At 42.8% G+C, this 25,290-nt stretch overlaps 2 protein-coding genes across 7 annotated transcripts; one reads left to right on the top strand and one right to left on the bottom strand.

Moving 5' to 3' along the window:
• Positions 1–1,056: 1,056 nt before the first annotated feature.
• LOC149868095 (uncharacterized) lies at positions 1,057–7,132 on the bottom strand. The gene is made up of 5 exons (XM_090037228.1): positions 6,938–7,132; positions 6,349–6,744; positions 5,934–6,166; positions 4,618–4,648; positions 1,057–1,201 (listed from the first exon to the last, which is right to left on the bottom strand). The coding sequence occupies exons 1-5, from the start codon at positions 7,130–7,132 to the stop codon at positions 1,121–1,123; spliced, it is 936 nt and encodes a 311-aa protein (XP_089893354.1). The 3' UTR covers positions 1,057–1,120.
• On the top strand, positions 6,681–25,135 carry GDNF (glial cell derived neurotrophic factor). Of its 6 annotated transcripts, none has more exons than XM_090037965.1 (3): positions 6,946–7,165; positions 7,308–7,496; positions 21,535–25,135. In XM_090037965.1, the coding sequence occupies exons 2-3, from the start codon at positions 7,334–7,336 to the stop codon at positions 22,017–22,019; spliced, it is 648 nt and encodes a 215-aa protein (XP_089894091.1). In that variant the 5' UTR covers positions 6,946–7,165; positions 7,308–7,333; the 3' UTR covers positions 22,020–25,135. The 6 variants fall into 6 exon arrangements, with proteins under 6 accessions (XP_089894087.1, XP_089894086.1, XP_089894091.1 ...); XM_090037962.1 differs by having other exon boundaries at positions 7,032–7,165; positions 7,308–7,406; XM_090037961.1 differs by having other exon boundaries at positions 6,681–7,406.
• Positions 25,136–25,290: the final 155 nt, after the last annotated feature.

Below are 25,290 nucleotides of genomic sequence, written 5' to 3'. Positions count from 1 at the left end.
AGACACTGGTGTCAGAAGCGGGCTGGCCAAGTTTGCCGACGACACCAAACTCTGGGGTAAAGCATCCACACCTGAGGACAGGCAGGCGGATCTTGACAGGCTCAGGAAATGGGCAGACAAGAACCTGATGGTGTTTAACACTGAAAAATGCAAGATTCTCCACCTCGGGAGGAAAAACCTGCACCGTGCTTATAGGCTCGGTAGTGCTACACTGATTAGCACTACAGATGAAAGGGACTTGGGGGTCATGTTTGACCACAAGATGAACATGAGCCTTCAGGGTGATGCTGTGGCTAGTAAGGCGAGCAAAATGCTGGCTTACATCCATAGATGCTTCTCAAGCAGATCCCGGGACATCATTCTCCCACTGTACTCAGCCTTGGTGAGGCCACAGCTGGAGTACTGCTGGAGTACTGTTTTGGGCTCCACAATTCAAAAAGGATGTGCAGAAGCTTAAGAGAGTCCAGAGAAGAGTCACGTGCATGGTCAGAGGTCAGGAAAACAGACCTTACAATGAGAGGCTGAGAGCAATGGGGCTAATGGAAAAGTGCAGGCTCAGGGGTGATCTGGTGGCCACCTATAAGTTTATCAGGGATGCTTATCAGGATCTGGGGGAATGTCTGTTCACCAGAGCCCCTCAAGGGATGACAAGGTTGAATGGTCACAAACTGCACCATGACCGATTCAGGCTGGACATAAGAAAGAATTTCTTCACTGTCCAAGCCCCCAAGGTCTGGCATAGACTGCTGCCAGAGGTGGTTCAAGTACCCACTTTGAATGCCTTCAAGACACATTTTGGATGCTTATCTTGCTGGGATCCTATGATCCCTGCTGACTTCCTGCCCCTGGGGCAGGGGCTGGACTCGATGATCTTCCAGCGTCCCTTCCAGCCCAAATGTCTATGAAATCTATGACATTTATTAATCTGATTAGGATAAAGTAAAGTAACTGTTCTTGCACAGTGATTGCTTCTTTTCCAGACCTGAAGAAGGTCACTCAAAACCTGAAAAGCTCATCTCAAAACTATGTAAGTTTGTCCAATAAAAGATACCTCACTTTGAGAATCTTGTTTCTTTTTATGTAAACAGATGCATTTATCAGGTGTCTATTACAGTAGACTCTAAATATACCATTTCATTCTTTTACTGCTTAGTACTTTGGAAACTTTCATTCTAGCTGCCCAGTACTGCAACATCTTCACCTGGAAAAAAAAAAGAAAAATATTTTAAATAGAATACTTATGTACGTCTTTCAGAATTTACTGTAAGAGTTAACATATTTCAAGAATAAATTAGTCAGATAATTCTGTGTTAAATCTGCATTGTACAAATTCATCTCTAACCAAGTGGAACAGCTATGGTAATGAGCAGTCTGAAATAAAAAAAAAAAATCTCTAATAGAGTTATTCATCCGAACATTATTTCTGAGTAGCTTATCTGTTGTTCCTATAGAATGAGAAAACTGTTCTTGTGGAATGTTACCAGTTTAATCATACGCTAATTTCTTTAGCTGAAAATGCATTTGAAGTATATCTCAGCATATTTATAATTTCAGAGTTGCTGAAGCTGGACGCACCACACAATTTGTGTGTGTGCGTGTTTTTAATCTGACAAATATTTGTGAAGGGCTTGATTCATAACATAGAAATGTACAGCAGGGACATATTGGTTCATGGGGTCCACACTTACAGAGCGTCAAGGCCTAAATCATCTCCACTAGATGTTTGCCTAATTCAGTCCCCTCTATGCGGCACTGGTCAGGCCGCGGCTGAAGTATTGCGTCCAGTTCTGGGCGCCGCACTTCAAGAGGGATATGGACAGCATGGAGAGGGTCCAGAGGAGGGCCACCCGCATGATCAAAGGGCAGCAGGGCAGGTACTACGAGGAGAGGATACAGGACCTCAACCTGTTCAGCCTCCACAAGAGAAGGCTGAGGGGGGATCTAGTGGCCTGTTACAAACTAGTCAGGGGGGACCAGCAGGCACTGGGGAAGTCCCTGTTCCCCCGAGCACTCCCAGGAGTGACCAGGAATAATGGTCACAAGCTGGCAGAAGGTAGATTTAGGCTAGACATCAGGAGGCGCTACTTCACGGTCAGGGCAGCTAGGATCTGGAACCAACTTCCAAGAGAAGTGGTGCTGGCTCCTACCCTGGGGATCTTTAAGAGGAGGTTAGATGAACACCTTGCCGGGGTCGTTTGACCCCAGCACTCTTTCCTGCCATGGCTGGGGGTCGGACTTGATGATCTGCTCAGGTCCCTTCCGACCCTAGAAACTATGAAACTATGAAAAGTGCCACAAATTAGCCTCACGCACTCCCTGAGTGCCACTCCAATCCTGTTCTCCTGCCCAAGCTACTGCTCTGCTTTCTGCTCCCTACCCTGTGCTACCTGCCAAGTATACTGTCCTACCTTCTGCTCCCTGCCCAATCTATTGTTCTGTCTCCTCCCTGATCTGCCACATGCTGCACACAGAGGCTGCTAGTGCCACTTGTGTAGGCTGGCCACCTCTGTCATCACTAATCTTAAACACCTCCAGAGAAGAACTATGAAAATCATTCATGGATAAGCTAAATAATACCACAAATTTAACTGAATTTTAAAAAATCCTTATGATAGCAATCTATTCCATTCACCAGCCTCACCAGGGTAACATCTGTTATCCTGGCATGAGACAAACATGACCATTTGGCCCTTTTAGATCTAGCAAGTTGTCCTTGTGGATCTGATGGACTGATGTACCTTCAGCACACTGTTATGTATCTTCACATACTTTGAATTTATTAAACACCAAGAAAAAAAATCAGTAATTGTATTAAATTAGCAGCCTTTCTTCCCTCCATTCTTAGTGGAGTGCTTACTGACAGCAGATGGAGCCTCTTGGACTCTCAGATAGGGCAGTCGAACAAGTCAGATTTCACTACTGTACTGTAAAAGAACTAAAATAGAATAATCAATATTTGTACCAACCAGAGGTCTCAATCAGATTGAAACTCCACTGTGTTTGGCACGCTACAAAAATGTGAAACATATGACGGATGACAGTATATACCCCAAAGGAATTAAAGATAGTTAAAAATGGGGAATTTTTTCATATTTTTTCCAAAAGTTTGCCTTTTTAAAATGTGAACTTGTCAAGCCACACCACTTCAACTTTCAAAAACATGGCATAACAGATAGATGAGGTAATTGTGAGTGTGACTACTGATTAGCTATAATGATGCACACTCACAATTCCCTATTTATCTAGCTATTATTGAGTGGCAATTTGTTGTATGCATTGTACTTGAAAGAGGGGGGTCCAGGATTTTGTGGATTTGGCTTTTCTGTTTATAAAAGGCAGCATGAGAGAATATGCAAAAGGTGCCTGTGGAAGAAGTATAAGCAGGCATCAGTATCAGGATATACACAGGAGTCAAATTTATAAGGTCATAGGACAGATGGGTAAAGTAGAACTTACTTTCAAGTTAGTGGTTCTAAAAGTCATTCTCATGCATGAAAATCTTTTTTTTTTTAAACATTCAGTGCATTTTCATGATCTTGTTAAAACAGCAAATATCTTTTTATTGGAAATACTGTAAATACATAATTTCCCCAAATTATTCCCCTATGCAGAAAAAACAGTCAATAAGGAAATGGGGAAAGCCATGCAATTGCCTCCTAAGATTTTCTCAGTTGTGCCCTAGGAAAAGGGTAGCTTCTATACTGGCTCCTGCCTCATAAAAATGGAAGTTAGAGATCTCACAGTACAGAAAAATTAACACAACCTGATCGTGTGTATCATATATGCATGGGATATATAGTCAATAGTGAAACCACATGGTACACTGACAATTGTGAGAACTTCACCTGTACTTTTTTGCATCAATCTTTCCCTCATTTCTTACAGCCACTATTCCCTAATTACAAAACAAAACAAACAAAAAACCTAACAGGAAATATTCTAGTCCTGGACTGATGCAGGACTAAATCTCCAGGAATTACTGCATATTATTCCTCAGCCTGTGTCTTGTATGAGAGTAGACTAAATTAACAAAATGGACATAACATCTATGAAAGTACAGATCTATGAAACATGTAATATCTCACTAAAAGCTCACTCTTCTGCAGAGCTAGAAATGAAAGAGGATTTCCAGCCTGCAATGTCACTGTAAATCTTAGTGTTTGATCCTACTGATATCTAACTATAACTTCATGGTGATATTTAGATGCAAGAAAATTGTTTTATTGTAGATGCATTTTTGCCTTAACTGTACTTTTCTTTCCCTGAGAATCTCATGCAGTGAGCTTCAGGGTAACTACAGCACAAGGATTAAAAATCCTAACCCTAGTGAAGTCAATGGAAGTTCTGTCATTGACTTCAGTGGAACCAGGATTTTTACCCCTAGGCATTATATGTGTGGAGTATAAAAATAGTCCCAATAAAATATTGTAAATATCTGAAGTATATTTCCTGCAGATTATGTGATATGTGCAGACTACATTCCTGCCGCAGGCAGGTATTATCAGTTTTCACTGGGGCGATCCTCTTCACCAGCCAGGGATATGCAGCGATTCCAAACTTCTGCCCTCCCCTCCCCTCCCCTCGCCAGGGGTGCTCAATCAATCGTATTATTATTACCAGAACTGTGCTAGCATCTCCAGCCATGGGCCTAAACATGGGAGAAAACAAAAACAGTTAATTCAAAGACAAAACAAAGGAGCCCGTGGATACTATTTTCCGAGAAAAATGTCACATTTCTTGCAATAGGAACCATATGGTAGAAGATGATGCTGAAACATTAAGGTCCAGTGTTCAATGACCAGAAAAGGAACAAATTGATCACTTTCCCCAGATATATTATTACAGCTAAGTAGTGGAAAAGAGGTATACAAGAAAGCTATTGTTCTCCAGTTCCCTTATAACAGTCTCTTCCTACCCATACTTTCAGTCACAGGCAAATCCACACTTACTGAAAGCAGAATGAGTCCTGCCTTTCTGAGTTGGTAATACTCTAAATTTCCAAGTTTTTTCCCCACTTTCCCTGCTATTATGTGTTGGTTAGGGAAGTCGCTCTCAATATACATTCCTGCCATTTGTTCTGCCAGGGGCTGGTTTGTCTCCCTGTCTGACTGTGGGCCTGGTGGTGTTTCTTACAGAAAACTCTCCTTGGAGCCCACTGCACTCCATTTAATGACAGCGTTCCTTTTCAATTTTCTAAAGCAGCTTTTGTTGCTTCCTTCACTGCCGCTTCATAGCACAGAACCAAGGCTCCATTATACACGATCCTGGAGTACCACTAAGGGATTTTCCAGAGCTGATTATCTCCCATTGTTGGTAATATCCTCTTAGGGGCTTGACGATGTCTATCAATCTGATCTGTCCCGCTCCACTTGGAACACACTGCTTTCTCTCGCTCTTTTTAACAGGCATCAAATGAAATGGGGCTCTCATCTCCTGCGTCATCAATTTTACCAGCAAAGCTTAGGGAGCAATTCCTTAACCAGCTGCAACTGCACTAAGGAAAAAATAAAACCAGCTAAATACAAATGGTCTCAGGAAGGGAGGTGTTATGATTTGTCTTGAAGGGGGTTGTCTCTATTGCTTCATGAGGAAAGGGTTAAAAATAATCCAATTACTTGACAGTAATTTTCCCTGATGGATTGAGCTACTGGGTATTCACTGTGCTAAAGGTTTCTGCAGCCTCAGTTTAGGGCCCTGCTATACGTTCAAATTAAACCTGGACAGAAGTCAGCCATAGAGTTGTTACATACTGGTTAGCTCTTCCTATAGCTGGGTAATCACTTTTATAGCATTATCATTACTTTGAAGGTGTGGGGTCCAAACTCAATTAATAGGTTAATTGCGCAGTATGCCATAATTACTCTGCAGGTGTGGCAAAGTACTTTACTGCAGCATTAACCAACCAATTGTGCAAGGAAGACCTGTTAACCCACCTGCAGAGAGATGAAGCTAGGTCTGTCCTTATCCAAAGGGTGGGACACCTGCAGCCCGCTGTTCCTTTCGCCCCATGTTCCCAGGGAGGTCTGCTCGGCTGCCCTGTGACTTTTCCTAGAAGACCCTGGTTTGCTAGGTGTGGGCTCCTGCCCTGTCCTCGACCCCATTTCCAGGCGCTGTTTTCTTTCACGCTGCGGCACCAACACCTTGAGCGCTTCCTATGTCGGGACACCTGGGTGAGTCATATAGATTTAAGGAGCAGGGCTGTAAACTGAAAATGGTTATGCTTTCTGCTATGTATCAGGGTGTTTCTAAGCCTTCCTGCAGGCATTGGGTGATGGGACAGCCAAAGCTGGGGACTTTGACCATGGGGAGCCCATGCTCCTATTGGGACCAAAGCCAGAGGCTCCTTACCTGTCTGCTCGGGTCCGGCAGATCCCCAGAGCTGGGCTCAGGAAGGAACTTCGCCCCTTGGCCAGAAGGGACTGCGGGGGAGTTGCCTTCGTGAGCAGCGGGGCCTGAGCCTCTTCCCCAGCGTCCTACAACCGGGGGGGTTTCCGCAGGGCTGCCTGCTTTCCCCGTGGCAGCTCGGGCTCGGTCCGCGCTGCGGAGCCTTACTGCCCACCCAGCCGCAGTGGTGTAGGAAGTACTCGGGAGGACGGCTGCGGGGGCGGTTCGGAGAGGCGCTCCCGCCTCGGGCAGGGCCCCGCTCCCGGGACGCGCGGGTTGGGCAGCCCCGCGCCCTCGAGGGGCCCGGGCGGCGGCGCGGAGCACCCCCGGCTCCGCGCGGGCTCTGACTTCAGCCAGGAGCTATTCGGGGCCGGGGCCGCGGGCGAATCAGAGGCGGCAGCGGCGGCGCGTCACGCCCGAGGAGCGCTATAAAGCGGCCGCGCCGCGGCGGCCCCCGGCAGGCGGCTCGCGTGGGACGGCGCGGGCGAGCGTGTGCCCGGGCGCGGGTGGATGCCGCGGCGCGTCCCGCTTGGATCTAAGTCCCCGACGTGACCCCCGGTCCCGGCCCGAGTGCGCGGGGCTGGGCGATGCCTCGGCCCGGGCCCCCGCGGCGGCCGCTGGGGGGTCTGTGCGCGCTGCGCGGGCGGCGTCTCGGCCGGGTCTCGCGGCCGGGCGGCTGCTGAGCCGGGGCCCGGCCGCGGCCGCCCCCTATGCCCCTGCGGCCCGGCGCCTGCGCCGCCCAGTTCATGTCCAGCGCGGGGCCGCCGAGGCCAGCTCCGAGGTAAGCGGCGGGACGGGCGGCTCCGGCGACAAGTGTCGGGCGGGGCCGGGCGGGGCGGGGCGGGGCCGGGGCGGGCGACCGGGCTGGGACCCGCGGGCGCCGGGGCTCGGCGGAGCAGCTAACGTGGCGCCTCGTCCGGCAGGGGCCCGCGCCGCGAGGGACTCGAAGATGAAGCTATGGGATGTGGCGGCCGTCTGCGTGCTCCTGCTCAGCGCCGTCTCCGCCTCGCCGCTGCCCGCCGGTAAGACGCCTCCCGAGGGGCCCCGTTCAGTGCTAGAGGGGCCTGAAGACGATCACGCCCTGCCGCCTCCCCATGCCGGGCAAAGCCACTGTAAGAACCGTTCCCCTTCGTAGCCGCCGCCGCCGCCGCCGTCGCTGTCCGTGCGCGCGCCCCGGCCCGGGGGCCTCTCTCTGCCCGCGCCGCGCCGCGCCTCGCCTCGCCGGGGCCTCCTGCGCTGCTGCCCGCCTGGTGCAGCGGAGGTGTCGAGGCAGGGCTTCTGCCCGCGGGCAGGCGGGGAAATACCGCACAGGGTTTAAGAAACTGACTTGGCGCAGTCGGCGTAAGCTTGTCTGTAGACCGGCTCAGAGTAAAACAGCTTACCCTCAATAATGCCTGCCTAATACTAGGTCCCTAACAACAGCAGCTAAAGCACTTTCCAGGGAGCAGGGCTGCTGTCGGGTTGCATTTTAAAGTAGGAGGAGTTGGTAGAGCTCAGTAAGCTGGGGTAAAACAGGCAAATGAATCTTACAGGGGTCCCTTCCCTTCCCTTTACGGACCGGGATGAAATGAATGAAGGTTAAGGTTGCCCTCTTTTGGAGAGGAGCAGCTCATGGTCTGAACTGGTGCTTACCTGCCTCTTGCCTGGAGTATATGCTGTCCACCTGTGGTCAGGAATACTGCTGGATAAAGAAGTTTATAGCACAGCTGGACTTCAGCTCTGCACTAGGATAAGCCGTGGATCCTGGAAGACCACGAGATGTGAGGTCTCCCTCGCTGCAGGTATTCCCTGGGACTGCCCCTTTCCCACACTGCACAAGCTGCCTTATCTGGTCTCTCTTCTCTCCTCTCCTTCTCATTTTTTCTTCCTAGTGAACTCTTTACTGTGCCAGCTTCTCCTTCCAAGCCGAGCTTCCTGCTATTCCCTAAATGACACCTACCTATCATTTTCTAAACCTTTATCAGAGGGAAGTTGGCCAAAAACATCTCCCTCGTGTTTTCTTCTGGCAGAGGCTGCTGAGGTTTTAGGATGCTGTGCTCTTACCCTCTACGACAAAGGGTGAAGAAGGCACTTGTGCATTGGGAGATACCCCAGGACCTCAGATCTGCTTTGCTTGCAGTTGTGTCAATCACCTTCATGCTGACTTACAGCAGCGCCAGTTCTACAGGAAGAAAAAGTGTTAAGAATAAAGCTGTTCTAGTAGATTTACAACAGTGACAGAAGTTGGCAGTGCTGGGTGGAGGAGACATCCGTGCTCCACTCTTCTGGGGCTGACAAATGAGGCCTTGAACTATTTTTAGAAAATCAACTCATGCCTTTAAAAATGTTATTCCTTATGAGCCATTCTCTCCCCAGCAAGTGTAGGAGACAGGTAGCAGCAATATTAATCACTTGGGCCTAGTCTGTACAAACTGTTAGTTGTTTCCCATGTCTCATTGCTGTTTGGATACCTGATAGGAAAAAGGGTAAGAAGGAAGGAAGGTGTCCATCCCACTCTGGCCGTGCATTTTGGCCAGGATGAGTGAGAGCTAATTTCAGTGCCTAATGGGTCAAACAGTTGCTGCTTGCCTGCACAATTCCTAAGTTCTTCCCATGGATTTGTATTTAGAGAGGTGACCGTTCAGTTTTGGATGAGGTCTGGTGGTTAGCTTAGCTGTGGAATTCTAGTCCAACTCCTAGAAGATGGGCCACTTCATACAGCTGTGGCTAGATATGCAGATGAAATCTTCAGCTCACTTACTTGCATCATTCTTCTAGTACTTCCCTTTCTTTTGACTTCTTCCTTGTATAACCTTCTATACAAGCTGCTTGGAGATTACCCTATACTGTGGCACCATGCTCATGGCCTGAAAGTATCCCTTATGAACAAGATCTTGACCTCTCAGCATGGCCACGCACTCTGTAATGACCTCTCCAGTGCAGAGCAGTGTCAGATGGTAGCTGACGGCAGCGGTTGCAAGTTTCAACTATCTGATTCAAGTATACACGGGATTGTTGTCTGTCTGCAACCTCCAATAAATGCAATGCATGTTAACACAGACCACTACTTCCTGATGTAGGTAGCTGAGCCTTTGGGGAAGCCTTGTGTTCCAGGAATAGTTAGTTAGGGAGACATGCTAAAGATTAGAAGGTTTTGTTTGTACTATCGCTGGCTAGTGAGGACAGCACATAATTATCTTTTATGGCTACTTGCAAACAGAATGAACACAGACCACATTTTACAAAGAAAAGTATGAATAACTGCATATGCAATTGGGGAAGAGTTACAGTGCAGATGAGGCAACAGGCCAAACCACACTAACTATATCTGCAACTCCTGCCACATGTTTTATAACTGGGTGCTCTAATATTTATAGATCCTTAGGGACTGGAAGGGACCTTTGTAGATCATCGGGTCCTGTCCCACTGCACTAAACAGCAAAAAACCACTAGGGTCAAGTGACCCCAGTGAGGTGACTGTCCAGTCTCCTTTTAAAGATTTCCGGGGTAGGTGACTGTACCACCACTGGAGGGAGTTTATTCCACAGTGTGGACACTCTGTGAAGGAGTTTTTTTTCCTGGAATTGAGCCTGAAGTGGCCTTCCAGGAGTTTGTATGCATTGCTCCTGGTCTTCCCCAGGGGTGCCCCGGTGAACAGCTGTTCACCGTGTTCTTGATGTACTCCCCTGATAATATGGCTGTAATTGTAGTATAAATGGGATCATAACATCCCAAGGTAGACTGCCATAATATACAACTTGTCCCTTGACCCTTGGTCAGGTCTAGCAGTGTGTCTTCTAAAACAAATAAATTCAAACCTAAAGGGAAAAAATGTAGGATTTTTCTCTCTGAAAGGAAGGGAAATATGTTTATTGTCTCTGAGGTATAATGTGATTGTTGTGATTTTTGATTTCAGGGTTTGGGTTGGGTTTTTTGGTTTGTTTGTTTTTGGGGGGGGTTGTTTGTTTTGTTTTTTCCTTGAATGACTTTTTCTAAGAAGTAATATCGTTGTTTAGATGGAGTACAGACAGTGTATATAATACTAAAACACAAGCTTTTCGGAGCAAGGATGGTATTTTTGTGGTATATAGAAGCAAGCACATTGTCAACTCTTTTAAATTTTTTTTTTTTTTTTTTTGGATCAGAAAGTGTGTTTTGTATGCTGTTTTATTGAACCTGTATATACATATTTAGAACATTATCATCTCCTGAAGTATGGTAGGCACCCAATATATGTTTCTAGGAAGGGCACTTTAAAGTACTTTCAAATGGCCATATCCTTAATGGGGAAATAAATGTAAGGATATATTTTTCTTTTAATTTTTGTATTTTTAAAGGATAAGCAGGAGAAATTACAGGAATTCCCCTATTGCAATGATCATGAAAAAAATCAGGGGGTGAGAGAGGAGGGAGTTTTGTGACTTGATCCCCAAATTGATAATGTTTTAAAATATTTTGAATGATCCTGGTCTCCACTAATGCTGTTGACTGACTGAAATAGCTTCAGCAGAAATCATTATTTTCTGTTTTAATAGACTTCAGTGTTGTCTACAAGTCTCATAATTCTGGTACATCTACATGCCACTCAATAATAATAATAATAATATTGAAGTCTTAAAATCTTCAAAATTATCAGACATCTAAGTAGAAAGCAGGCTTCAATGTGTGCAGTAGTGACAATATTGGTTAATCTTTGACACCTGAAGGATATAACAGAACTAGAACAGATCTCATGATAAACTAACATATGGTAAGGAGAATAAAGGGAAAATTGCATCATGAAGACCATTTCCTATTTATAAACAGAAGAGGGGAAAATAGAAGTAAAATAGACCACTTGAGACGGGTGGAAACAAAGCATTAAGGCATAAAATACTGTACATATTGCAGAGAGAATTGGTGTGTTTTTTAAGGTTAAGGGGGGAAAAAAGATTTAAAACTGTTTCAGTTTTGCAAAGAGTTTTAAAAAGCAGATAGGGCCCCAGTTCAACATGGTACTTTTACATGTTTGACATGTTCTGCTGAACAGGGATGTATGTACTTTAGCTAAGCACATGTTTAAGCATTTAAGTTGGTAACTTAAGTCTCAGTGGGCCTTAAGCAAACGTTTAAATGTGGTGTTGAATAGGGATGGACATAAAGATAAACAAACATTTAAACATAAGTGCTTGATTTACTGGAGCTGGACAGAACTACAGCACAGGAGAGATGCTCATTCTTTTGTAGACCCAGTACACACCCGGTAGAGAGACCTTCTTGTGGCATTATCCTCTCCAATTCAAAAATGGGATATACCGTATGGCTTCCCAATCATAGATGTCTGGATCATCTCAACTCACCATCCACCATCACAAAACAGGTTTTTGGCAATAACAGCAATTACTTTCCTGGAAAAATTTATATTAGGAATGTGTTTGGCATATTGTAATACAATTTACCATCTGGGGAAAAAACTTTCTCTTGACCAGACTCTCCTCTGTAAATCCCCAGCACATGCTCTGTGAGCCTCACCAACTGGAGTATAGAATGCCCTGCAATACAAGATTGGGCATTTGTTTTACTACCATGAACCATTATTGTAATAGTGTAAAAAGTGTATTAATACAGGTTTTTTTTGTTTTTTTTGTTTTTTTGTTTTTTTTTATCCTGACTAATGTGCGTGCTAACACATTAGTCATGGATCAGACTCAGGCCTGCAATGCATAAAATAAGACCTTTGAGAGCTGTCTTGAGCACACATGAAAGCAGCTGTGAGGGACCAGCTTCATGGGCATGTTTTCAGACTGGGAGTGGGAGCAGGTGGGTGGGGCATGCTCAGTAGCATCCCTTGCCAGATATACCTGGGGAATGTGGTATAGATATCAAAAGAGGCTGCCCCTCCTTCCCCCCCCCCCCCCCATGACCTAGCCACGCTCTTGCTGAAATCAACGGGAATGTTGAATGAATTCAGCTTGCAGAACCGATGCATCTGGTTGGAGGGCTAGGGGAGCAGCTGACAACCCAGTTCCTACAGAATTCTCACCTGAAGGGAGTTTCATTTACTTCACTCCAAATGGCTTGAGCATGCTTCATGCCCCTCCTTCTCCACCCTGCCCCTGACAAGCCAGAGCTTGGAGCAAGTGCACTTTTTCTGTTGCTTCTCTATTTCCTCCTTTTGATGAAAACTGACAGAACTTGACTTTCTCACTACTACTGCTTATTTACCAATCTACAAATGAAAAATGTCTGAAACTGCAACAGGAAAAAGTACTGAACCTATTCTAATTTGATAGGTTGGTTTTTGGGTTTTTTTTCCTAGTACTAGTTCACTGTATCTTAACTTTTATGGAAATGAACTGGCTGTATCAAGTTATTTAACACTTCACCTTCATCAGGAGCATGTGACACCAGTGACGGTGTGAGCATCTCTGGGAATTCTGAAGTGGAGAAGAGAACTTAGTGTTTCTTTGTGAGCTGGCAAGTTAATGAATTAGAATAAGTTAATGTACTAGAACAGGATTAATCATTTAACGATGAGCTGACCTTGGTATCTTTCATGTAACATTTCCTAAAGAACACAACTGATGGGTTCCTGTTTCACTCTTGTACTTGCACATTTTCATGCAACGCATGCAAGCAAAGTTAATCTTCAGAAGGGTGTTGTTTTAATTGTTTAAGACAAATTATGTTAATTGTTGGGGGTTGTTTGTTTGGGGTTTTTTGTTTGTTTGCTTTTGTCACAGTTTAGTTGAAAGCCTACACAATATGCAAGCTTCTGTTCTGAGGGATCTGATTCTAATTTCTGTTTAACAGGCCTATTAGTAAAAATATTTCTAAAAAAGTATTACATCCCCTCGGAGCTTATGTCCTTCTACTTTCAAACACATGCAACAAAATGATTAAAATGCTAGTGAGTTTACACTTCCACATGCTGACTAATCCAAAATTGAGATGTACTATACAGTCTGCAATACAGAAGATGCTACAAAGGGTTTCTAGTCTGTGACTAATGCCCCAATGGGCTCCTGTAATACAAACATCAGCAGCATCATGCCAGGGTTTTCTTTGAGCAGCAGATTTTTTGTTTGTTTGTTTTTTAGTTTTTCCATTTAAAATTTGTAGAAGGAGAATACTGACTAATGAGAGAGGGGGAAAAATCTTGACAACTGTGAAAGGAGTGAGAAAATGTAGAAATAATATCAAGTAGAGAGGCATGTGTTAAAATCTTAAGCCAAATTTTGAACACTGAGCATTCAATGCGAATCTAGATCTGGATCTGAATTTTGCAAATAGCTTTCGATAAGAGGTGAATTGGTATCTCTCTTGATCATTAGGGTCACAATTTTGAGTTCTGAATCTTGCATATTAAATCCATCTCTAGTCTGAAAGACACCTTTAAATGAAACACTGCCCTGATTATTTTGATTAGGCATCACAGCTTGACATTGGTTTCATAACCCCACAGACCCTATATTAAACAAACACAAAACTTAGAACACAAAGCAAAAATAATCTTGTTTTTGTCATTGGCAATATATCTCACCTAGTTTTTGTTTTTACCATATCAAAAGCAATATGAAAAACATTGGTTAATGACAGAAATTGCATGCTTAAAAGTAATACTTTATAGATCAGTATACAAAACTATTACTTTCTACATTCATTTCATAAAATAGAAATACATTTTTTCAAGACTCGAAGTTAATTTTATGGACAAAACACCTTTTATAAATAAGTATTTTGCAATGTGTGCAACTTCAGCTCTTCTTCAAAAAACATGATAGGATTTTAAGAAGTGAGGTCCTGAGTTAGGCTCCTGAATCTACTACCTATGTAAATAGGAGACTGAATTTTCAGAAGTATTTGCGTCTGCTCCTGTGGAAGTCTGTTTCTGGTTAACTTTCCACTTCAGGTTTCTTGTTTTAATGCGCTTGTCCAAGTTTCTGCCACTGCAGATGGGATTGATTGATTCATGTATTTATTTTTAATCTGTTGGGCACAGCATTAAAAGATTATCTTTTATAAAACCTAAATTTAATGCTTGGGTCATTCTGGTAGCTTTCCATTAGAAGAGATGAGACTGCTTACTTTTTTTGTCCTCTTGAAAGTATGGTAATATTGGATTGTGATATCTGAAAACTTTTGGACTTACTTTATTAACATACTTCAAAAAAAAAAAAAAGTCCAGGGCTAAGGCCCATCTCTGATGCCTGATATCTTTAATAAATTGGAAATACAAAGGCAGATCATGGGGGACTGCAGTGGAGAATTTACATAGAGGAAAATTATGATCATTTGCGTGCCATGGAGGAGAACTGTGTGGTGGCTCTCTACATAAGTCAATGAATGGGATCTATTGTTAGCTAACTGGGGGAGTGTATAGCCAGAAATGTGGCTAACTGCTTGAATTCTGTAAGTGTCATGATAAGATGATGTATAATGTAAAGCCCCAGCTTTCATGTTTCATTTTTTTGATGTCTTATTTGAAAGAAAAATAAATAAATCCTGGGTCAAATAAGTAGTTCCAAAACCATATACTGCTTTTGAGTTTTTAGGAGATGCTTGTACAGCAAATAAGTACCCAATACACAAATGCATGTTTGTAGGTTTCTTTGGCTTTAAAAATCATAACCTGAATAGTTTGGGGGGCCTGGTTCATTTGTACACATCCAAGATTGAGGGTGCTGCACCACTGAGTCAAAACCCAGCCACAATCCAAAGTTACCAACTTCTGTAGGATCTTCGTGAGTACCACAAGGTTTCATCCTCTTTCTTTTCTCACTTTCATCTCCCAAGAAATGCCTCACATCACAGGAATCATGGCTGAGCTAGAAGAGATTCTGTAGTTTTGGTTGCAGCCACTAGATGCCATTGTTGATAGCCCACTACAATATTTGGATTGCAGTTCTTGCTGCCATCAGCAGAGGCTGGGGCAGTTCAAAGCAGCAGGTGCTTCCTGCCTCTTTCGCTCACTCTCCTAATACTGCATTGAAAAGACTGAAGTGAAGTTGAGGAGGTTAACAAGTGGATTAGGAGCTCCTCCCTCAACTCGAGCAAGCTGACTTTTGCCTAATCACTCTGAAGTCCACTGTTGCTAGACTTTTTACTGGGGGAGGGGCTATGATATGTCTAGTGGTAGGTGGAGAGCAGGGCCAGGGACTGAACTGATTGGTGGGAAGAGGCTGAAATTGCACTCTGTCCTGGAGCCCAAAAGTCAGGAGCTATACCTGGATGAAGAGAGCAGGGCTGGAGGTGGTTCTCAGGAGGAAGACACTGATATAGTTGGGAATAGTCCCCCTTTGAGCAGGAGACTGAACTAGATAATCTCCTGAGGTCCTTTCCAACCCTAATTTTCTATGATTTCCCCAGAAGCAGAGGAGGGTAGAGGGGCTCCTTACTCTGGGAGAGATAGGAAAAGTCCTTCTCAACAGTCGACTGTAAAAGAAAGGAGGGCATGTTAACCCATGCCTGTGTACGTGTTCATGTATATTATTGTTTTTTCAGAGTAAGTTGTTCACCAAGGGGGGGCGGATGCACCCATATGTGCACAGGGGTTTCCCCTGGGGCGTTCCAAAGTCTAAAACATAATGTGAAAATTAAATAATCTCAGAATTTTAGGTCTGTCTCAAGATTTTGATGTCATTTTTTTTAACCTATGGCACTGGCAATGGCTGTTCATAGATTCATAGATGCTAGGGTCGGAAGGGACCTCAATAGATCATCGAGTCTGACCCCCTGCATAAGCAGGAAAGAGTGCTGGGCCTACATTACCCCAGCTAGATACACATCTAGCCTTCGCTTGAAGACCCCCAGGGTAGGGGAGAGCACCATCTCCCTTGGGAGCCCATTCCAGACCTTGGCCACTCGAACTGTGAAGAAGTTCCTCCTAATATCCAATCTAAATCTGCTCTCTTCTAGCTTGTGGCCATTATTTCTTGTAACCCCCAGGGGGGCCTTGGTGAATAAATACTCACCAATTCCCTTCTGTGCCCCCTGATGAACTTATAGGCAGCCACCAGGTCGCCTCTCAACCTTCTCTTGCGGAGGCTGAAAAGGTCCAGTTTCTCTAGTCTCTCCTCGTAGGGCTTGGCCTACAGGCCCTTAACCATATGAGTGGCCCTTCTCTGGACCCTCTCCAGATTATCCGCATCCTTCGTGAAGTGCGGCGCCCAGAATTGCACGCAGTACTCCAGCTGCGGTCTGACCAGCGCCCGATAGAGAGGAAGTATCACCTCCTTGGACCTATTTGTCATGCATCTGCTGATGCACGATAAAGTGCCATTGGCTTTTCTGATGGTTTTCGTCACACTGCCGACTCATGTTCATCTTGGAGTCCACTAGGACTCCAAGATCCCTTTCCACTTCCGTGCCACCCAGCAGGTCATTTCCTAGGCTGTAGGTGTGCTGGACATTTTTCCTCCCTAGATGCAGCACTTTGCATTTCTCCTTGTTGAACTGCAATTCCAATTCCCCTGTCCTCTTGCACAATCTCCTGTGGGGTTAATGATCTCTTCTCTACATAGACTGCAAACCAGTCATTTGGAAGGCTGGCCTGCATGCTGGCTGGGAGGATTTTGAAGACACTGGCCGAGACTGTATTCCACCTAGTAGGCTTTTGTCTACTTAAGTGTAACCTTATTCCACTGTGCTCAAGCCCTTGAAAACCAGCTAATACAATCATAGGTAGGTCCTCCTCCTCACCACTTTGTGACTCCAGTCTTAAGGCTAAGATGGACAAAAACAGGAGCATTAACCATTTCCCCCACCCCCAGCCCCCCAGGGACTTGAGCTAGGTGGAGTAGGATCAGTAAATGCTGGTAGGCAAAACAGGATGTAGCCCTGATTTCCTGCATTACTCTCCCATGTACAGTCCTCTTACTCAGGCTTTTTAAGTACAATTCTGTTCCATATAGGTTCATGTGCCATGCTTCTGTTTCTGTATATGAATTCTTTTCAATAGTGTGTTAAGTGAGGACATATATTTGTCCTTAGTCTGTCTCCAGACAGACAAATATGCGCAGAGCAGGGGTTGTCCTGGAATGTTTATACTGTATGTGCACACATACATCCATGCGCATGCTACCCTACAGCACTACATACTTGTGTAGGCAATGGTGCTCATATGTGCCTTGCATTGGAAGAACAATAGTAAAGATTATGCTAGTAGTTAGCTCCTGAAGGAGTTCATTCTAAGTCTCATATCAGCCAACAAATTATATCCTTGTTGTAAACCGTTCTGTACTACCAAAGAAGTAAAGTTGTTGACCAGTCTTCCTCTTGGAGCTTTAGGTGGTATATTAAATTGCCTGGGATGCAGGTCAAAGACTGAATTTTACGTTGCTGTCATGGAAACCTAGCACAGAGTTGAAGACAGATTTGATGTGCTGATGGTAGCCAGAATTGCTGAGGAGTGTGCCACAGCATTCTGTACTAGTTGGAGTTTTATAAGTGCTAAGGGCTTCATGTCCAGGAATATTATTGTAGAGTTGGGTCATTTAATCCAGTCCCTGCACAGATGTAGGGCAGACTTTTCCTAAGCCACCTCAGACCACCTGTCCAGCCTTGTCTTGAAACCTCCAATTGAGGAGATTCCCCGGCTTCTCTAGGCAGCTTGTTACAAAGTCCTACTGTTCTCACAGTTAGATTTGGTCTAAACCTGCTTTGCTGAAGCTTAAACCCATTGTCTTGTCTCTTCTCCTCTATTGCAGGGAGAACCATTACTTGTTTTCTTTATGGCAGCCCTTCAAAACTGCTGTCATGTCCTGCCTTAATTTCTTTTTCTCCAAACTAAACATACAGCATATAGCTTCTGCATCCTGTCTTCCTATGGCTTGGGTTTGTCCCTTGTATCTTCCTTGTCCACTTGTCTTCAGATCATCTTTCCAGTTTCTCTTCCTCCCTCTTAAAGTCCATTGCCCCAAACTGGACACTGTTCCCAGTGAGGCCTAACATGTCAAGTAGAGTGGTACTTTTATTTTCCATGTCTTTCATTCAGTGCTGCTGTTAATTCAACCTCTGCCTAGGGCTTCCTACATCAGCCTCACATACCTGACATGTTGAGTGGAATCAGCCATGACCCCCAAATCCTTTTTGCCCATGCTACTGCCTAAGCCTATTATTTCCCATCTGTATTTGTGCTGCTATTTTCTTTCCTATGTACTACAATTTCAACCTTTTCATTATTAAATCAAACATTAGCTATTACTGCTCTCACATTTATCACTCACCCTCTGAATTTTAATCCTATGCATTAAGATGTCTTACAAACTCTTCTGATATTTTTCACCTGAAAATTTGATCAGTACACTTTCTATCTCTGAACCCAAGTTACGAATACCAGTGTCAAACAATAGCATACACCGACCCCTACAGGAACCTTTTAACCAGGGTTTGAATTATTGGGGAGCTTGGGGGACTGAGCCCCCTGTAAGAGACAAGAGCCCCTCCCTCCTGTAAGAATTGAAAATCAACCTGGGAGTGATCTTCAGTTTTTATTAGGACGTTATGATGGGCAGCCCAATTTTTTTTTGCAGGCCCCCGTCCCCCCCAAGAGTCAAAACAATTCAAACCCTGCCTTTTAACAGGTACCCTTTGATTGTGTTGACTCAACCGATTATTTATCTACCTAACATTCATTGTATATAGCCCAGATTTCTAAAGCTTGCTTATGAAAAAGGAATGTGGGACTGTATTCAAGGCTTTACTCAAGTCTTCCACATTCCCCTTATCCACCAAAGCAATTTTCTTGTCGGAGAGAGAAATTCAAATTGGTTTGGCATGATTTATTCTTAACAAATCCACATTGGCTGCTAGTGATCATAACATCATCCTCCAGAGTTTTAAAGATCAAATAGTTTATAGTTTGCTATGGTAAGCTAATCAGCCTGACCTGGAAAGTTACTATTTCCTGGGTCTTCCCTTTCCCATTTTTAAAGAGAAGAAAACTTCTGTCATGAATGAGTTTGAAAATATTATTGTCAGTAGCTCTAAGACTTCTTCAGAGTTCCTTCAGCATGCTCAAATAAATTGCATCAGACTGTGCTTGCAAAAATGCATTCAAATTTGTCAAAAGTTCTTTGACATCTTTGTTTTATTATTATTTTACTCATCATTATCTGTAGCCCTTTCTTCTCTGTTTTTATATTAATTCCACCAGTCATCTGGTCTTTGATTTTTTTTCCATTCAGTAATTCACTTTCTCCACTGAGCAGTAGACACAGTTTCTGTCAAAGGTACTTGTGGAGCCTGTTCTACATGTTGTTCTTAATCTCGTGCCAAGGTGTCTATCTTTTGCCTTTGCTCTCCTGGTTTGTTTGTTTGTTAGTTTTGTCCCTATATGTTTGTTTTGTATTCATTAATGACACCCTGCCCTTCCATACATCATCTTTGATTTTTTTCAAATGGCTGAAAAGATCCATGTAAACCCACACTGGTCCCTTGCAGTTCTTTTTACCTTCCCTCGGTGTTTTTAAATAGTTTGATGTAGAGCCACCTGTATTGCATCTTTCAAAAATATCAGTCCCCAGATTTGTTAACAACTTAGTTTTCTGAGTTGGTTGGCATGTGTCTTTTTTTTAAATGAGCTAAGAAGTGACAAATCCTGGTGACAGATTTGTGATAATCCTAAGCTACTATGTGCCAGGGTGGGACAAAGTCCATAGTCAACTCACGATGGCAGAAAACTTTACTAGCATATGATTTTGGAGAGGTTGGCATCAGTGAGGAATCCAAGAGTAGTCCTAAGCTCTGGACTTAACTGGCCAACCAGAGGTGTGTACAAGGACTGTCTCATAGTTGCAAACGTTTTAAAATGATTTCTCTTTCCACAAGCATTGCTTCTGCCTTATTTTGGCTCCGCTTCAGCCAGTTGTTGTTGATCCACGAGCAGACTTTGCCCAAGCATTAGGCCAAGGTGATAATATGGTGGGCAGTGAAAGATGGATAGATCAATGTTTGTTTTTTAAGAAGTGGAACCCAGATCCTGAAAGTTAGTGAGCTGATTAAGACTGCCATTTTAGACCCCACTGATGCACTCAAAACCTCTGCCAATTCTGGGTGCATAGGCCCCCAATGTACCTAAATTTTATGTTGGTCATCTGCAAAGCCACCTGAGTTTTGATGCCAGTCTATATAGCAAATGAGTTTCTCCGAGGTCTGAGAGTGAGATTCTCAAACTTGGTGGAAAAACACTTCTCTCACCAGTGCAGTCCAGTCTTGTAGGCATACTCATGTCCATGGATTATGCCCATGACCAGATATAGAAAACAACTAGGGGCGCAGGGCTTGTGTTTATGGCATTCACCTTGTACATGGCTCTGTTCTCTAAAAGAGTATTGAATTTAGTTGTCCTGGACTCTGATTGAATGACCTAACCTGTGGGATATTTCAACATTGTGAAATTTAGTTTCATTCTAATTTGTGATGCAAAGTTGAAAGACCAGAATTTACTTTTTTTAATAAAAGGTAGAAATGAAAGATTTAAATGTTTCACTTGTATAAGGTCAAAACTTTTCATTTTGACTATCATTTTATACAATATTATTTTAATTTAAATGTGTAACAAATTAAAGTAAATCATTCTACTATATCAAAAGAAAATGTTTTCATGACTTCTTGTGAAAATTTTTGAGACATCGATACTCCTCATTAAAACAATTTAATTTAGTCAAATGGGCATCTTCTGACTCAATTATTCTGTCAGAATTTTCAAGGAGCTTTCCCAACAGCCTGACCAGTAGGCACTACTACAGAAACAGGAACTCAATCAACAAACCAGGCTTAAGCTCATCTTAACCACTGCTAGCTTTCCAGGAACATACCCTGAAACCCTATCAGTAGATATCTTTTAATTACTGTGAACAAATTGTTAACCACTCTAATTTAGTGATAGCCAAGGGGTTCTCCCTAGCCATACTAAGCCAGGAAGAGCCCATATCACTCTTCTCTTAAAAAGTGTCCATCTATTTGCTAACTTCTATATTGTATCAAACTTTTTTTCTCTGTTTTTGAACATGCTTTGTGGATTTTCTGAAATACACAAGAATAGTTTCTCTGTAACTTGAAATGTTTGCTGAGTAACAATGCTGACAAACTTTTAGTGGATCTACTTTGATTAAAATGTCTAGGAGAAACAAAAATCACAATTTCTATTTGATAAAATATTCTTTCTCTCTCTCTCACTTTTTCAAACAGCTAATATGCCAGAGGATTATCCAGATCAATTTGATGATGTAGTGGACTTTATTCAAGCCACTATAAAAAGACTAAGGAGGTCACCAGACAGACAAACTCCAATTTTTTCTAGACGGGAAAGAAATCGGCAAAATGCAGCAGTAAACACGGAGAATTCCCACAGAAAAGGACGGAAAGGTCAAAAGGGCAAAAATCGAGGATGTGTCTTAACAGAAATCCATTTAAATGTGACTGACTTGGATTTGGGATACGAAACCAAAGAAGAGCTGATTTTCCGGTACTGCAGTGGATCTTGTGAAGCAGCTGAGACTACATATGACCAAATTGTAAAAAATTTAACAAGGAAGAAAAAGCTGGTCACTGACAAAGTGAGGCAAGCTTGCTGCAGACCCACTGCCTTTGACGATGACCTTTCCTTTTTGGATGATAAACTGGTGTACCATATACTGAAACAACATTCCGCTAAAAAATGTGGATGCGTTTGACATTTTTGTGGAGACTTACAATGTTGCATTCCTACTACAATGCAGAGAAAGGGACCAAGGTTCCCAGGGAAATGTCTGTTCAGAATGGAGAAAAGAGGACCAAGAATGCAGAACAGTTGTCATGGGAGCCTGGTAGGGCAAAATCTGGCATAGAGAGCTGGACTAGATACAAAAATGGGGGCTTCAAATTCCTACAGGAAAGCAAATAAAAAGCAAAGCTCAGGGGTGGAGTTCCAGAATGGATGGATTGAGGATTGCTTTCACTATCATCACGATTAGGATCAGTTAGGAACGTGCTTAAAAACACAACCTACTAAATATTAGGGGTGTGCAAAGCAGGTGGTATTCCATTTGGATTTGGCCCAACTTGGGGGACAGTTACTTGATTTGCTGATTCAGATCACTATCCCAATTCAATCTGGCCAAATCTGAAGACTCAACTCTGATTCAGAGAATCAGCAATTCAGTCATAGACACAGCTTTTTTTTATATATATTTTTATATTTATATACATAATTTTTTTTTCTTTCTACATGCCTCTAGGTACCAGGTACAGTGTGTGAATGCTGATGGTGGGGGAATGGAGCATCCCATGGGAGCACAGGGGGGATCACTCTCGCTCACTGAGCTGGGGGGGTCCCCTGCATGCTCCACAATAGACCCAGAAGTGAACTGGAAGTACTTCTGGTCCACTTCTGGGTCTGCCGCTAAGTGCTCGGGGGACCCTCTGTGCTCCTGTGGGACACTGTATCTGCCCCACCATCTCAGCATTCATAAGCTGCACCTGGTATATTGAGGTACATAGAAAAAATATATGAAGCTGTGTCTATGGCTGAATCATTGAATCTATTTGGAGGCTTCCAATTCAGAGATTCGGCTGCTGAATCTCCTCCAAATAGAATCAGCGACCAAAGCTTTGCATAGCCCTACTAAATATCATGTTTTGTTCTTAGGTTTTGCAACTAATCTCAATAAAAATATAAGGCAACACTTACGGTGAGAGAGATTATTAGCTAAGGGGTTACCCCCAAATGTGTAAGATTAAATTTTCATTATATATGTAAGATAAATCAGGCAAGTGTCAAAATTAATTAGCTAAAAGTTCACCATGGTAAATCAACACAGTCTCACTTAAAGGTTGGTTTTTTGTTGTTTTTTTTTTCTTCTTCGGGGGGGGGGGCGGGGGTCAGGTCGTTTCCATCATTTCTTCAAAACAGCCCAGCATTGGATTTAGCTCCTCTGTGCTCATTTATGAGAACAAGTTGTGTTTTTAAGTACTTACTCCTAGCAAAGTAAGAGAAATATCAAGGTTGCCTACAAATGCAAACTGTTTTTCTTTTGGTTTACAAAGGACTAATGTCACTTGCATAATTACATTTTCTATTTGGTCATTGTGAGTGAGCAAAGACTACTTGATGCAATGCATCCATTCAGAGACATAAATATACAGAAGATATTTATTGAAATTTAAGTTATTGTTATTTATTACAGTTTAGTAATGAGTTTCCTTTACTTATTTATTAAAGTTTCTTTGCAAAGGTGCCAAAGTGGAATGTGTTCACAAGATACAAAGAGACAACAATGGGGACAAGGGTCCATGCTTTTAGAAGTATTAACAGTTAACTTGAAAGCAAAAAAATCACTTACTTTACCTTTAAAAAAACCAAACCAAACCAAAATACTGATTTAAAATCTCAAAATATCCAAAGTCTGCAGCCTTTCTTATTAAAAACTCTTTTGCAAGTAACTACATTTTAATACTTGCCTGCATTAGTAACACTTTACACATACAAAGGTTGCAGACTCTGGGCCACAATTAGCAACTTGTTAAGCAAACTAATTTATATTAATATTTATAGTTATGGAGTTTCTCTTGCACTCTTTTGCCAGCCAACCTTTATATAGCTATGATTGACAAATGGAGATTAATCACATTTTATCTTTTTAATTTCATGTTATATTTATTTTAAGCTCTTCCTTCCATATTTCCATATAGAAAAGGTTAAACCACTTTCATTAGCTAGTCCTGGATTTAATATACTCTCAAGGTAAACAATTTTGCTAAATAAGCAAAGCTTTTTATAATTTTTTGAAACATCACAGTATTTTATCATAGTAAAAACATTTTTTTTTATACTACTTTATATTGAAGGAGGATGTGTGCTAATGACCATATATTAAATCCCCTTAGTACAAGTTATGATGCTGGAGGATTATTTATTAAAGAACAGCAGTAATTACATTTGATGTAATTGACAACTGAAGTGAAGTATCAACTCCTACAGAAACAACATCCAAAGACTCTTCTGAACAATGAGATCTGAATCTCAAATGTAACCCCAGCAGTGGTACTCCCTGTATAGTCTGTTCCCCTGGAATGGACAACGAGAGGGGTCCCAGCCCATGAGGAAAAAGTACCCAGAATTCTCAGGAAAAAACCCACAGTGTTGATTAAAGGTCAATTTATTCCTACATTTATTTCTTCACTGAAGACATAATCATGTGGAAGATGGTATGTGGGCACAGCCATATTCCTTCATCATGGAGTGGCTGTGGTAGTCCACGACATGCTGTCAGCTGCTGGAGAAGTTTACTCCAGCAAACCACACCACTTAGAGTAATCTCACTGTAGTCATTAAGCATGTGTTTCAGTGTACTAGATCAAGGTCTGATCTAGAAAGGGATGATGATGCTTTGACTGCTGTAACTGGCATAGTAAAATCTGGGCTGTGTGTAAAATCAACACTCAGCAGCACTTCTGGTTAGGTTTAGCCTAGCTTTCAACATGGAAAATCCAAGGCATGTTATCGCTTGCAGTGGTGCTTCATTGATTGCTGACAGCTTGTCGTAAGCATCTTTTTACATGGATAGTAAAACGGCTGTAATGGTGGCAAAATCATTATACTTACAACACAAAAGGGTAAAGTTTGTGATTTTTTTTTTTTTTTTTTTTTAATAAGTTACTGAAAACAGGAGTATGCTTCTTCTCTGGAGGCTTTTACTTCACCTACAGTTTACGTCTCAATCATTTGTGTTAATCAACCAAAGTTCTCTACAGACTTTATTTTTGTACAATATTCATTTTATAACTTTTTACAAAATAAAACTCATTTCTATTGTTATTTGGATATTGCTCATGCTTCTGCACAGCCTGCCCTTTCAGAGCCAGAGTTGCCTTTTTTGCAATCCACAAGGAAAAATGCCAAATAAAAATGGATTCCTACACGGTGTGGCAAAAGAACAGGCTAGGGACTATTTAGAAAAGCTTGAC

This window comes from Crocodylus siamensis, chromosome 3 (genome assembly GCF_052110815.1).
Source record: "Crocodylus siamensis isolate JL-2025a chromosome 3, ASM5211081v1, whole genome shotgun sequence".
NCBI lineage: Eukaryota > Metazoa > Chordata > Crocodylia > Crocodylidae > Crocodylus > Crocodylus siamensis.
The sequence above is the reverse complement of the archived record's forward strand: the minus strand, read 5'-3'. Positions and strand labels throughout refer to the sequence as shown.

Excerpts from the sequence above, each read along its gene's own strand:
- LOC149868095 (XM_090037228.1), bottom strand. The coding sequence starts at position 7,132 with ATGAACTGGGCGGCGCAGGCGCCGGGCCGCAGGGGCATAGGGGGCGGC. Across the intron at positions 6,167-6,348 it reads TGCCGGACCCGAGCAGACAG|GTGTCCCGACATAGGAAGCG; the intron begins GTAAGGAGCCTC and ends TGACTCACCCAG. Across the intron at positions 4,649-5,933 it reads CTAGCTTCATCTCTCTGCAG|GCCCATGGCTGGAGATGCTA; the intron begins GTGGGTTAACAG and ends TCCCATGTTTAG.
- GDNF (XM_090037960.1), top strand. The coding sequence starts at position 7,334 with ATGAAGCTATGGGATGTGGCGGCCGTCTGCGTGCTCCTGCTCAGCGCC. Across the intron at positions 7,497-21,534 it reads CCATGCCGGGCAAAGCCACT|CTAATATGCCAGAGGATTAT; the intron begins GTAAGAACCGTT and ends TTTTTCAAACAG.